Raw genomic sequence first — 14,937 nt, 5'->3', positions numbered from 1 at the left:
CCCGATCGCCGCCGTCAGTCCCGGAGGGAGAAGTCGAAGGGCTGGAAGTCACGGCGGAAGGCGCGGGCCTGCGCCGCCTCCTCCTCCGCCGCCCGCCCGGCCGCGCACCGCCGCCAGTCGGCCTTCTGCGGCAGCGCCAGCAGCGCCGGACTCGCCAGCACCGCCCTGCGAGGAGCGCGCACCGCGTCACCACACTGCGTCACGCATGACGTCAGCGAGGCGGAGCGGCAGAGGGAAAGGGAAAGGGAAAGGGAAGGGGAAGGGAAAGGGAAGGCTCCGACCTGCCGAAGTGGAGCGGGAAGCGGCCGCGGATGCGGTGGAAGAGCTTCTCCCCCGTGTCCAGCTCCACGTAGAAGTAGGGGGTTCCCGGCTGCACCACCTGGGGGGAGACGCGAGGAGCGGTGGTAAGGAAGGGGAAAGGCAGAGGGGTAAGGGGGGAGTAAAGGGAAGGGAAGTGAAGGAGTAACGGAGGGGAGAGGCAGGGATGTTATGTCATTTCTCTGACATTCCACGATTTCTCTGATACAACAGGAAGATTTTCTTGCAAATTCTCATCCAAGAGAACCCAAAACTGCCTCCTTCCGTGCCACAGCACTGAAGGAGGGTTGGTGTTCGGTATCAGAAGGAATGAATCCAGCAAGCCCTAGGCACAGCTGGAATCATTTTCAGATCAGCCACGCGTCTGGTGTTTGCGGGAACTTTGCCTGCAGCAGAACACATCTGGCACAAATCAAGTCCTCAACGTTCTGCCTCTTAACAGCAACAACAAGGGACCTCAGAGGCACACCACCACCCAAGATGGGACAGAGGGAGAATAAATTCAACAGGTGAAATCTTGTCTCATACTTGCGTGATATCTGAGTGTTCTGGGATTTCTACTAATTCAATCTGCTGTTCCTGTGCCTGTGCAATAAAGGACTCTTTAATGTCTTTGGGGGTGCAGTGGTCCAACGGGACAGGAATCACCTAGAGATGGAGGACAACGTTTCCGTAAAAGAAGAGACAAAATGAACCCACTTGCAGAAAGCGATCAGTCCATCACTGGAGCTGGTATGCTCCTCAGTACTACTCAGCGTCATCAAACAAGACAGGCATGCACCCATCTGTACAGGCTTAAACTTATGAGATTTTTTTCTGTAGGAGCTGAAAAAGGCTGAAAACCAAAAGCTTGAAAAAGTTCTCAGCACAGCCTTCTCCATTCTGATCTCTGTGGTAGTTTAAGGCCGCTCTGCTATAGCGACAGATCTGCCAAATACAGAAACCACCACAATAAACCACTAAACGATTTGACACACAAGGACAGAAATAAAAAGCAAATCAAAAGGGCTGGTACCGGTAGACAATGACCAGAGTTCTGCAGATATCTTTAGATTTCAGCCTACAAATGCAAGCACCGCGGTTCACCTGCCAGCGTGAGACAACTGGGAGTCAGAGCAACGTCTTATCTGAAAACCCTGTGGGCTTTTTAATCAGTTCCATGCAGGGCAAAGTGTTCCGCACCCACTCAGCACAACCAATGCTGTGCTGCTGTAACAGGAAGAGTTAAAGGACTGTGACAGACCTGGCACGGAATCACAGAATGTTAGGGGTTGGAAAGGACCTTTGGAGATCATCTAGTCCAATCCCCCTCCCAAAGCAGGGTCACCCAGAGCAGGTTGGACAGGAACGCATCCAGGTGGGGTTTGAATGTCTCCAGAGAAGGAGACTCCACAGCCTCTCCAGGCAGCCTCTTCCAGTGCTCTGGCACCCTCAAAGGAAAGTTTTTCCTCATGTTGAGATGGGATTCCCTGTGTTCCAGTTTGTGCCTGTTGCCCCTTGTCCTGTCGCCGGGCACCACTGAAAAGAGTCTGGCCCCATCCTCCTGACACCCACCCTTTAGATATTGATAAGCATTGGTGAGGTCCCCTCTCAGTCTTCTCTTCTCCAGGCTAAACAGCCCCAGGTCTCTCAGCCTTTCCTCATCAGAGAGCTGCTCCAGTCCCTTGATCATCTCCTAGCCCTTCACTGGACTCTCTCCAGCAGTTCCCTGTCCTTCTTGAACTGGGGAGCCCAGAACTGGACACAGCACTCCAGATGTGGCCTCACCAGGGCAGAGCAGAGGGGGAGGGTAACCTCCCTCCACCTGCTGGCCACACTCTTTTTAATGCCCCCCAGGAGACCATTGGCCTTCTTGGCCACAAGGGCACATCTGCTGCCTCATGGTGTCCACCAGGAGTCCCAGGTTCCTCTCCACAGATCTGCTTTCCAGCAGGTTAACCCCTAACTTGTACCAGTGCATGGAAACCAGTTTTATTTTTGCTCTGGCTCCATCTGTAGGTAGGACAACTTCTCTCCATACTCTGGGAAGGCATAGACAAAAGAGAGAATTTTGAAGGTGAGCCTTCTCTTTCCCTTCATTTGCAGAGAATTTTATTCTCCCAGGGTGCCACTAAAACCATACCTGTAACTGCAGATGCTGACTCCTGTAGTTTCTTTCAAACAGGACATATCTCTTTCCCTTGCTTCTGAAAAATTCCTTTAGGGCAGACTTGTACTTGGTCACTTCTTCCACCACCTCTGAAGACAAGTCCACCACCGACTGATAGTGGCCAATAGGCAAAATCAAGACGTGATCAGGCAGTAAGCCACCTTTGGCCAGGGCGAGATAGCACTAGAGTGAAACAATACACACCAGTTACACTGTGAGCAACACACACTTACCATGCTGTGGAAATGTACTCTCTGACCATATTCCGAGTATCCCCCCGCCTACTGATTCTGCCTCAGGAACAGGAAAGTCTGACTTGTTTTGTTTTTTAGCAATTTATTAATTATTAGAAGAATGAGAAAGAGAGAGGGCCTGCCGAAGGACAAAAAAAACCCCAACACTCTTGAATGCCAGAGAATGCCTTGTCTGCAGGAAAGCGTCTGAGTGAACTTCACCACTGTGGCTAGAATTTCTTACTATGACAAAAAAATCCACTTGAAAGTTGTGAACAGCTTTTTAATTAATCCATAAGTGGATTATGCTATACAGGAACAATAACGTCAAGCAAAGTGAATATATCAATGAGAGAACTGATCTCCAAGATGTACTTTGAGATGTCAGCTTTAAAGCTATCTTATATTCTGTTTAATCTATATATAATAAAACGGAACATATATAGAATAAAACCGGAACCAGTCATCCCAGGGAGATCTGGCATAACTCCAGACAGTGCATCCTGTAGCCAAAGCAGGTCCCAGTTTACACTGAGTTAACACTGGGAAAGTTCTGCCAGATGGTAACATAAGCAAACCACGAGGGCTGGCACAGCAAAAAGTGTTCTGACACTGTCATCCAGTTCTGCTGCTGGAGCAAAACTGCTTCATTTTTTAAAGAACTTTCTATATACTTTTGTCTTTTGTAGGGGAGATATGAAGAAACTGAAAATGAAACTGAGAGTCAGCTTCAAATCAAGTTTGTTAGGGTTTTTCTAAGATTTAAAATTGGAGAATGATATTTTATATTGCTGTATCGTAGCATGATTCTGCCACCACGTAGCAAAGACCATGCTACAGGTACTTACGTGTGTGCCAATACTAACAACCAAGTGCTTCTCAACGTCTGGGCTGGCCAGGCAGAACCAGCAGGGCCCCGTGGGCTGTGCTTTATGGGGAGAGAGAAACAAGCGTTAGCACAAGGCTTATTTGTCAGAACAAGGAATGGAACAAGATCTGGAAGAGCTGTTATTTTCCAGCCACATTTCCCAGTTGATAAAGTGCTGAAGATGTCAGAAAGACACAGCTCCTGGAAGCAGATCTGGTCAGAGAACTGGTGCCTCTGGGAAATTCCAGCAAGAGAGGAGGTGGCAGCAATCACGCCCTTGCTGACTGCCATTCCCATCGAGTGCTCTAACTTAATGGAAGAGCACTAATTCTAGGATTTAGAGGTTATAGCTCACTAATAGGAAAGCACCAGCGAATTTAAACAAATCAAAACGAGGTAAAATTACTGCGTAGGTACAGACAAGGACAGATGCTGCCAAACACACCTGTCAGTTCTGGCCTGTTCATCACACTCAAAACACCTGAATTCATACCCAAATTGCGATACCTGAGCTGACCTTTAAGACAAGTCGATGGGATTGATAAGCTAGGCCCTCTCCTTAGGGCGAAACGCTGTATTTACCTCCTCTGCAGGCTGCGTACAGGATTAGACAAGCAGCTTTGCAAATGCAATAAACATGAGGCGGCTCTCCCAAGAACCACAGAAAACCAAATGTCCAATTCTGGGATTAATTTCTGAGCAAAACAGTGTAACAAGGTTCTCTTCTCATGATACCAGACTCCAGAAAGTTTTGGAAGTTATATGAATATGCACAATGGCACGCTGTCCTACAGAAGTGATGGGGGAAAACAAGAAAACCCACATGTATTCTTTCTTCAAAACTGACTGCCATTACAGCCAGTTGTGCTTCTGCAATGACAATGTGCTCATTTTAGCATACAGTAATTTATCCTGTAGACCTGTTATGTGCAAGGACTGTGCAAAGAGTTTGGAAATCTAATAGATAAAAACCAAACAACTTAGTCTCATGTAACAAAGGCAACCAGACTTTATCCACCAGAGGCATTTTAGAAGAATGTCTTCTTACCCGCTGGGAGTGAGAATAGCTTTCACAGAAACTAAAGGGGAGGCTGACACCTACACTTGCATTTTAAGCCCGAATTTCTTTATAACCAAGACCAACATTTCTAAAGATAGAGGCTTGCAATAACACTGCCAATGGGAAGTCATGCTCCTTAAAGATTTCATTTCAGTTTCTTAAAGTCAGACAAACTCTAATGAGATTTACAGCACAGAAATTCAGAGGTAACAGAAGAGCTTCCTCCCTTCCCAGTTCATTTATACTTTGCGAAGTCACAGCACAGAACACCCGAAGCCGTGCTTCAAGAACACATCAGCACCGTGATCTCGCAGTCTCTCTGAATGGAAACGTGCCGCTTTGTGAAAGTGCCTGTTGTCATGTTCAGAGGGTAAACAGCATCAGCCCAACCGCAACCACCACAGACCCAACTACCTTTTGAACTATCCTTTTGACTTTTCAGTCACCTATTGTCAGGTTTGTAGGAAACAAGGGACCCTTCGTTACTCTGTACTCCCACAGTGTCTAGGATAGCAACAGAGCGTGTTGTCAAGCTGACATATACAGCTCAACAGCTTGAGAAAAATGAAGAGCGAGATGTTTCAATGCCTCAAGGGAAGAACTCAGGAAAAAAGTATCTGCATACTTACGGGGTTTTTTGGCTTGCTTAGGTTGGGAGTTCCCTGTCTCTTTCCCATCTGAGGGACGTTTCTTTCCCTGATGCTTGTTCAAATCAAAGAAAAACTGACAAGCTGGTTCTTCCTGTTTAGAAAATGAAAACCGAAGCCCATTACAACTGCATCATAGAGAGTCACAGTACATACAAGAATTTGCCTTTTCCTGAAGAGGTGTATCACTACCTTCGAACAACAGCAAAAGCATCAATATCCTGGAACAGAATGAATTGACCTCTCCTAGAAACACAGCCAACTTTGCCTGCCTGGATATGCCGCCTCAGCCAGGGAAAAAATTCTGGGAGAGCCGCCCCAAATTGCCACATTCTCCTATTTAGCCTTATGCTGCACATTCAGAATTGCTTGATTTTATGGATTATTCAAATCTCATTTTCACTTGACAGCCATTGCCAAAAGAACGTCTGTATTTCCTGGAGATGTTAACTTCTCAACAGACTCCCAGAGAGGCTGAAACCACTTGACTAAGTTGTCATGTATGGCAAAATGCCATTAGAAGGCTTTAATGATGCAGAGGAAAGCATTTGGGAAGATGACAGCAAAAGAGCAGGGCTGCTCACACCAGCTTAGCTTGGCTTCCACATGGGAGCACAACTGCAGTCTAAAATGTAACCCATGCTGGAAGAACCAGCATGTGCAGCGGAAGCAGTTTTCCCAGTAAACTTCACAAGCTTTCGCGCCTGTCTCCAATCGGATATTGAAGCTCAAAGGCACGAGAACTTTTGCTTCCATCAAGTGATGGACTGTTTGGTCTACTTAAAGCCTTACTGCCAGGGGTTTAACACAACAGCAAGTCTCAGATGGGGACAGGGAGGCTGTCACAGCTAAAGGGGTTGGGAGGTGCCTGTTGCCCTCATGCCCACCCACGCTGTCAGCTGGAAGGAGCCAGCCCTTCACTCTGCATGCATGCATGCTCCAGGGAGAAAGGCTGGAGACCAGCGCTTGCACTTCCTACCTGACACACTGTTCCAGCAAAGTCCAAGTCAAGACTAACTTCAGGCTGAGTATTTTCCCCCCCTGCCAATGATTTCCCGATTTAGTTTCTCTCCATTACATTAAGATATACAGGCATTGCTATTCTGTGTCCACATTAGCGGAGTATCCCACAATGCTCAGAGGGCAAAACGTGCTCTGCACAGGGAAACAATCCGAGTCTCTACACTGATGAACACAATCCACTTGTCTAATGATCAAAATTACGAAGCTGGCAATTTCAAATCTTCTGACACCAACACCTGAGTGTTCAGGCCCCAGGAAGGAACGTTTCTGCCCTCAGGTGACAAGCAACTGATCTGTAAAGGAGCATGGAACTGGTAACTTGACAGACACTCGAGAAAAAAAAAAAAAACCAACCACACAAGGGCACCCAAAAGCTAGCTCACCAGCACTGAAGGATACAATGGAAATGCAACATCAAAGAAAGTAGCATCTGAGTAGCCAGCAGTCTAAGGGAGAAAACTGGGGGCCAACTGCAAAGGACTAATTTGTAACCTACAAGCTTAGAAAAAATAAGACCATGTGTGCTGAGGCGCCCGTAAGGGACAGGCCTGAGAAGCAAGTAGATCTAACTACAACATCACCATGCAGACCTGCAGGAAGAAGCACAGAATGGTTTGCATTGAAAGGGACCTTTAAAGGTCACCTAGTCCAACCTCCCTGCAGTAAGCAGGGACACCTTCAACTAGATCAGGTTGCTCAGAGCCCCGTCCAACCTGGCCTTGAATGTCTCCAGGGATGGGGCATCTACCGCCCCTCTGGGCAACCTGGGACAGTGTTTCACCACCCTCAGCGTAAAAAATATATTCCTTATATCTAGTCTAAATCTCTCCTCTTTTAGTTTAAAGCCATTACCCTTGTCCTGTCGCTAAAGACCCTACTAAAAAGTTTGTCCCCGTCTTTCTTGTAGGCCCCCTTTAAGTACTGAAAGGCTGCTACAAGGTCTCTCCGGAGCCTTCTCTTCTCCAGCCTGAACAAACCCAGCTCTCTCAGCCTGTCCTCACAGCAGAGGGGCTCCAGGCCTCTAATCATCTCCGTGGCCTCCTCTAGACCCGCTCCAACAGGTCCGTGATCTTCTTATGTTGGGGGCCCAGTGCTGGAGGCAGCACTGTAGGTGGGGTCACACCAGAGCAGAGTAGAGGGGCAAAATCCCCTCCATCGACCTGCCGGCCATCCTGTTGGCGATGCAGCAAATTGTAATAAATTGTAATAAATTCCCATGCATTGCATTTATACAATTTGGTTGATGCAAATGGTTTATGCAGACCCCCGAAGTTTTTTGGACAGAAATATTCCACGGTTAAAGCTGAACACTGTTCTAAGCTCGCTAAACACAGAGAGTGAAAACAGAGTGCGCACATGGGGAAGAAGGCAGCAGCTACCTCTGCACACAGGCGTGCTTTGGTCTTCTGAGCTTCCTTCCGTGATTTTTGGTATGGATTTTCGGTGACATCCTGTGGCTGTTTCACCAGCTCTGCAGGGTCCATCAAGCTCATCGGCGTAATGCTGAAGGCGTACAGATACTAGAAAAAAGACAGATGGCTCAAATGCAAGAAACTTTTGCTATGACTGCAACTCTGAAGACATTGGTTGTGAACTAAGCCATCCTGAAATGGCAACACATGATTTAGCACTGCAAGAACTCAGCAAGTCAGCGTTTAAGCTAAGGCAGGACATGAAAAACACACTCCCTGTGCTAGTCTCCCACCCCATACAACCAAGAGTTTATGGAGTGCTTCCTCATTCCAGATTAAGGAAAGACCTGTTTGAAAAGCAGCAGTGTATCCTACTTGAAAAAGAAAACAACCTTGATCCTTGCCTGTTTCCAGGTATTCTTTCTGTACAGAACTCCTGGACCTTTTTTTTGTTACCAGGCCTGGTTCCTATGCCTTCTTAACCACTAGCAACCTGTCCTTCTATACCAATATTCTGTAACTTTCTTAAGAGGAGAAAAGAAACAGCTTAAAAAAACCCCAACAAAACAAATCAGCCCCTTCCCATCCCAGAAGTTAGTAATTTTTAGTGATGTGTATGGGAACCTTTGGAATTTCGCTTCCTTCTTAAAGCAGGCCTGTGAACAGAAAATACATAAGGCAGCTGGGTAAGAGGAAGGAATGGCAGCTTTCTAACCACTTTCCTCTGCAGCTGTCTTCACAGCTAGATGCCATTTGACCAGGGAGAGAAGAACAACAGTGCCTCAGAGCACATCTTGCAGCCCTTACCCTTCTAACGTAATGTGCAAATGGTGTCTATTACTCAAGTGAGACAGATCCCTCCGCTTCAATCAAGCTTTTAAGGGACCAACACTGTCCTCTAGCTAGCCAAAGCTGGGCTTACTGCCCTATTACTTGTACTTGGGAAAAGAAGAAAGATTCAAGAGTGTCAGTACCTTTTTCTTGCTTGTATTGCCAACATCAGCAAGTGCAATAAACCTGCTCACATGCTGTGGGGTCTCCTGTAGCACTGTGTGATTTCTGTAAGGAAGTAAAACTTGATTGTACTGGCATATACAACATAGAAAACGACAGTGGGAAAACAACACGTCCTCCATGAAGCTACTCAGAATGTCAGCCACACACAGTCTTCGGCCAAGAACAAGGAGGGCTGAGGACAGACAGACTGATCTAACAGCAAACAGCTGCACAGACCAAAATGGCATCTCATTGCAGTCCAAATACAGAGATGAGAGGACAATTCACTGGTCTGAAAACAGCTATACACTTTAAAGTGTTTCCTGCGGAAAGGATAATAATCTTACCCAACGTTAACATGACAGCCTTAGTTCTACACGTAGGTTGTTCTGACGCTTACCTTATGTTACTAGTCACGTTCTATATACAAAGTTATGACTGAAGACACTACTCTCTTCACCACACAAGCTTTTCCATGATACATTTTCAAAGATACACCCCTGAATTAAGCTGAATACTGTTTAAACGCACCTGAGGGCAACTAATTTGGCATCAGATTCACAGCAATGTACTGGGAAGAGGGTTGTCAGCAATGGCACAGTTTTCAAGACAGCAGGAATTACAGTAATAAGATGCATCTGAGAAACAATCTTGACCTTATGTCGGGGCTGGATGAATTCATAAAATTATTTTAAAGTTGTCCTCCTGTGTTCTTTAAAAATTGAACTCTAATTAGAAAATAAATGAGATTTCACAGGGTCTTACAAACCTGTAAGGAAGTCTTTCATAATAGGCCTTCTCCAGGGCAGCAAAGTGGTACCTTGGTTTGAGACTTGCAGCTAGATCAGATACTAACTTGGAGCCACATTTCTTGGTATCTATTTCTCCCTATAAAATAGAAACCAAGTTATATTTAAAAAAATGCGTCAGACTAGTGAAAAGAAACAGTTTCATACAGAACTGCATGCTGGAAATGTAGAGACTGACTATAGTGGGTGGCATTCCCTGGAAGTGGAAAAAAAAAAAGTCAAAAGGGCTTGATCTCTTATTGCCAAGCAGAGCCTACTGATTTATTCCATTCTGTGTACTCAGGGTTTACATCCACTCGTTTCACCAATCCACATTTCTCATGTTTTCCTTCTCTTGGTCCTGTGAAGCCAGGGCAGCACAGAGTGAGTTTGGAAAACACAAACAGATGTCCAAATCATTAAGACAAGTTTTGACCACATGCCGAGAGTACCAAAGCTTTAGTGCATGAGTCAAGCAAATAGGAAAGCTCTGAGGTTCCCTTAGGAGGCATAATTTTATCCCACTCCCATCCCCGAGAAGTCAGAGCAAAACAAAATACAACCAAAGAGCAGACTTCCAACCATTTCCTTGGGTGAAGGCTCTTCTTGTGCTGCCTTTTCTCCATTAGCCTTAGACTGAGAAGTGAAGTAGAGAAGGAAAAGGGCAGGGAAAGAGAGAAGTTCAGAAACAGCCTACATCTGTCACCTGTAGCGTGTTATCTTCGGTAAAAGCACAGGGACCTGACCTGGCAGGCATCTGTCACAGCCCTTCATTGCGACAGCTGGGCAGGCACTAACCCACCCCCAAGAAAACGGGGGGTGGGTTAGTGCCTGTCTCCCTCCAGAGACTACCAGCATCGTTCCACAGCAACTGCAACCAACTAAATTCAGAGCAACATTTGCGATCAGATGAAAGCTATTGACTCTGCTTTTTCAGGCAGGGACAGATAAAACACCCTGAAGTTTCATAAATCCTCCTCCCCAATGGTCCTTCTCTGAAGAACCATAATATCCACTGTCCGTTTTTTACTTTTAGCTTTCTCAAGCATTCAGAGATGACCCAATAGCCAAAATAGCCAAAGCAAGCAGAAAGACAATGCTTTGTTAAATCCACCTGGAAACCCACTCCACCAGAAAACCGAGCACTTACTGCACTGTTGGCAAAAGTCCCCACATCTCTGGGCCAGGGTGACGTCAGCAATATATCAACACCTTTGAAGTCTGGGTTTGATAACAAAGATGTTTTTAATTCTGACACATCCCTTGCGCTAAAACTGTAGTCAGGAGCTGGCTCATCCTGGGACTCGGTGCCACTCAGGTATGCGATCTGCAGTCCAGAAGCACCGCTGTAAAGACCTCGACGGCCTGCATTAACAGAGAAGCACACACTTGAAATGTAGGCACTGAGAGTAATCTCTTAGTCACATCATAGACAGAGGACCAAATTCAGCAGTCCTGCCTTATTCTATTGAAACTGTCCTTACAGACAGCTCATTTTCTATGCCCATAAATTGCGGTAAAGACATGTTTTAGTGCAATGACTCAAACCCTGTTTGAGTCTGTTCAGACAACCCCCAGTCTTCTCTCCTCACTGCTATCTTGCTTCCCCAAAGTCAATCCATATCAAAAGCTCAGTATGAAGGCAGAGTGAAAAAAAGCCAACTGCAAGTGCCTTTACTTGTTATGTTTTTGTCAGGTTGCATTCTAGAAAGAAAGTAGTTTTTCCTTTTAGCTTTGCTACAACTTCATTATCTTTAAAGATGACGCTTCTTACCTCTGCTACTCCAGTACAGCCTCAGAGCACAGCAAAATCATACTTCAATTAGGAAACCTTGCCCATACAAAGACAGGCATGCTATGGGAATAAGATATTCTCAAAGAACAGACTCTTTCAACCACTATTCCTTTTGACAAGTTCGGTGTTAGAAAACAACAAAAAAAACAGGGTTCTCTTTCATATTTTCCATAGCAGATCGTATCAGCCTTTCAACATACAGTTCAACTCCAGTCTGAAACCTGGAGTAAGAAATGCCACCTTAAAACTTCCAGTAAAAGGAAGGGCTTTGAAGTGGGAATATCAGAAAACCCTCATGAAAGCAACAATGGGCCAATACATATCCTTTACCACAAATCACCTGCACCCTTACCTAAGTAAGTGATGTTCTCAGCTAATTCGCAGCCACTGACATCTGGAAAATAGCTGACGGTCTTCTGGTCATTAGCACCAAGCACGTAGGTTGGAATTGGAGCTGAGGAAGAGGACGACATGCACTCAGTCTGCTTTAATTCAAGTACATTAGCACAAGTTCAGTCCACATTTACTAGGAATTGCAGCAGGTCCTATCCATTCCTACACACCCCAACAACCTGCTGCTGCTCTCCCTTCTTAAAAAGGAAACTATTGCTGTTTTTCATTCAGTGAACAGGGAATGACCGGGAATTTCTGTAAGGGAAGCACCAGGAGTGGCAAAAGGGCTACACACTGGCAGGTGTGCTGGAATCCCACAGCCTGCTGACCAAACTGCAGTAAACATCTATGTGGAGCTTATCAGACTACCTGGGTTGAGAAAACAAGGATTGCTCCACACAGCAGCCTGCACGCTGAAAATGTAAGGAGGCACTAATAGGAACAGAAGTGGAGCCGTAAGACATCCAGGCAAGGACAGAGAAGACCCTGACACCAATTAGCAGCGCCTGCGTCTCTACTAGCAGTGCTAATAGCGCCGGCCAGATGATCCAGGCACAGGCCTTGACACCCAAATCGTGGGCGGGCAACTTGGACACATGCATTTTTGTGCTCCTGAGTCTGAGAGCGTGACAGAAATTAGTTTTATTTTGAAACAAACCCATCTTGCCCTCCTGTGTAGAGGTTTCCCACTAGATCTTAACTGCTTTAACATTACACTGTTTAACTGCAACTTCTGAATTCAAAAACACATTGCAATGAGACAGTGAATTGGGTTGCAAAATAGTGCAATACCCAGAGTGACAATGCCTTCCTTACCTTTCTTGGCCCCTGTGCGATACTCTGCCCATTCTGCCTCTGAAGTTGCGCCAAAAAAATTCCCAACACACAAAAGCATCTAGAAACAAGCAAGAGTTGCAATTTGACCAAAGACAAAACACACGCCACATTTTCATAATATGCTGTATTGTCCCAATACTGGGACATGCTTCAACAGCATTTTGTTTGGTAAGGTGAAGAGGTTCCTCTGTGTTTATCATAGAATGGTTGGGGTTGGACGGGACCTTAAAGACCATCTAGCTCCACACCCCCTGCCATGGGCAGGGACACCTTCCACTAGACCAGGTTGCTCAAAGCCCCATCCAACTGGGCCTTCACAGAATCCCAGAATGGTCAGGATTGGAAGGGACCTTTGGAGATCATCTAGTCCAATCCCCCTCCCAAAGCAGGGTCACCCAGAGCAGGTTGCACAGGAACGTGTCCAGGTGGGGTTTGAATATCTCCAGAGAAGGAGACTCCATAGCCTCTCCAGGCAGCCTCTTCCAGTGCTCTGGCACCCTCAAAGGAAAGTTTTTCCTCATGTTGAGATGGAATTTCCCGTGTTCCAGTTTGTGCCTGTTGCCCCTTGTCCTGTCGCTGGGCACCACCGAAAAGAGTCTGGCCCCATCCTCCTGACACCCACCCTTTAGATATTGATAAGCATTGATGAGATCACCCCTCAGTCTTCTGCAGGCTAAACAGCCCCAGGTCTCTCAGCCTTTCCTCATCAGAGAGGTGCTCCTGTCCCTTGACCATTTTCATAGCCCTTATCTGCATCTAGTACTAAACGTGTAACAGCAACATTAACGGGTTTAAATACGACAAGGCAACAGTTGCTCTTCCGCACTTTCTGCCGACAGGTTATGGCTCCTCCCAACACTTTGTTGCTGAGCAAGGAGTGCTGAGGGGGCTGCAAAGCCCCCTCCACGTACCCCTTCGTACCCCGAGCAGAACGAGGAGGGGTTCACGGCTCAGGAGGGGGGCAACAACAGCAGCAACACCCTCCTCAGTGCAAAACCCACCCAAGAGCTTCTCCCAATTCACAGACAGAGCTGAGATATTTGCTTTATTCCAGTTCTGCGCCATATAGGGTTCTAGGCAATAATTTGCAAAGGCAGCACACCTGTTAGGAAACATCCAGAGTCTTCTATACAAAAAGGTAACGAAGGAAAATCACATCAAGACAGCTGATTGATCACTTCTAATTATATAACAAAAAAATCCTTTGCGCATGTCCCAATTCCTGTCTGGCTCATTATGCCAAGGTGGCCTTACACTTACGTGTAAAATCTCCTCCTGGAGATGTAATTTTATTACTAGAATTATCTAAGGTAACTAGAGGCTACACCTTCATCCTACCAGCTACCACCAGGTTACCATTCAACTTTCTATTCCATTGGGGCTCCACTTGGGACAATGACTAACTTTCAAGACTGGATTATTTATGCTTATGGGCTTTTTGTGTCAGAGGCTTCCTATTCCCTGTTGCTACGGTTTCAGAGCAGGCCATCGCGTCACGGCCGCTCAATTTTGTGGACTTTTTCACTCTTTTTTAGATCAGCATCACCCTGTGCAAGCTCCTTGCCCCCAGCCACCCCCACGGGAACCCCACCCATACCATCCACTCCCCAAGCCTTACATCAAAGTGGCCGCTCTTGCCCTGGATAGCCCGGACTCGCCTGAAGAGAGCTTCCAGTTGCCCCTCCACGTCGCCACATGCCAGCCTGCGGGACAGGGGGTGTCAGCAGCCGCGAGGCCAGAGCCCCACCGCCCTCCTTCTCCTACTCCCTTTCTTCCCCCCCCCTCCTCCCCCCATCCTTCTCCTCCTCCTCCTCCTCCTGTCCCCCCTTCTCCTACTACCCCCTTCTTCTTCTTCTTCCTCTCCACCTCCAGTCACACTCACACACGCAGAGGTGCAGCGGCCATCACGAAGCTGCTCAACCTGAGAGACGCCGCCGCGCCCGGAACCTGACGCCACTTCCGGGTGCGCCGCGACAAATGCTCCGCCCGGCGCCACTTCCGGGCGCGGGGAACCTCTTGTTCCCCCACTTCCGGGGAACAGAGGACGACTTGCGACTCCTGGTGGACAACAAGTTGCCTATGGGGCAGCAATGTGCCCTTGTGGCCAAGAAGGCCACATCCTGGGGGGCATTAAAAAGAGCGTGGCCAGCAGGTAGAGGGAGGTCACCCTCCCCCTCTGCTCTGCCCTGGTGAGGCCACATCTGCAGTGCTGTGTCCAGTTCTGGGCCCCCCAGTTCAAGAAGGACAAGGAACTGCTGGAGAGGGGACAGTGAAGGGCTACGAGATGATCAAGGGACTGGAGCAGCTCTCTGATGAGGAAAGGCTGAGAGACCTGGGGCTGTTTAGCCTGGAGAAGAGAAGACTGAGAGGGGACCTCACCAATGCTTATCAATATCTAAAGGGTGGGTGTCAGGAGGA

The 14,937-nt window shown here is 47.1% G+C and overlaps 1 protein-coding gene and 1 non-coding gene across 2 annotated transcripts; both read right to left on the bottom strand.

Annotated features, from left to right (window-relative positions):
- Positions 1 to 14: 14 nt before the first annotated feature.
- CWF19L1 (CWF19 like cell cycle control factor 1) lies at positions 15 to 14,488 on the bottom strand. Its single transcript, XM_054207098.1, has 14 exons — positions 14,402 to 14,488; positions 14,138 to 14,222; positions 12,499 to 12,577; positions 11,642 to 11,743; positions 10,645 to 10,859; positions 9,476 to 9,594; positions 8,685 to 8,769; positions 7,678 to 7,818; positions 5,258 to 5,369; positions 3,549 to 3,628; positions 2,441 to 2,650; positions 847 to 966; positions 282 to 379; positions 15 to 165 (listed from the first exon to the last, which is right to left on the bottom strand). The coding sequence occupies exons 1-14, from the start codon at positions 14,422 to 14,424 to the stop codon at positions 15 to 17; spliced, it is 1,620 nt and encodes a 539-aa protein (XP_054063073.1). The 5' UTR covers positions 14,425 to 14,488.
- On the bottom strand, positions 1,133 to 1,272 carry LOC128912204 (small nucleolar RNA SNORA12). Its single transcript, XR_008467528.1, has one exon. It is a non-coding gene; the product is annotated as a small nucleolar RNA SNORA12 (small nucleolar RNA).
- Positions 14,489 to 14,937: the final 449 nt, after the last annotated feature.

Source organism: Rissa tridactyla, chromosome 6 (genome assembly GCF_028500815.1).
Source record: "Rissa tridactyla isolate bRisTri1 chromosome 6, bRisTri1.patW.cur.20221130, whole genome shotgun sequence".
NCBI lineage: Eukaryota > Metazoa > Chordata > Aves > Charadriiformes > Laridae > Rissa > Rissa tridactyla.
The sequence above is the reverse complement of the archived record's forward strand: the minus strand, read 5'-3'. Positions and strand labels throughout refer to the sequence as shown.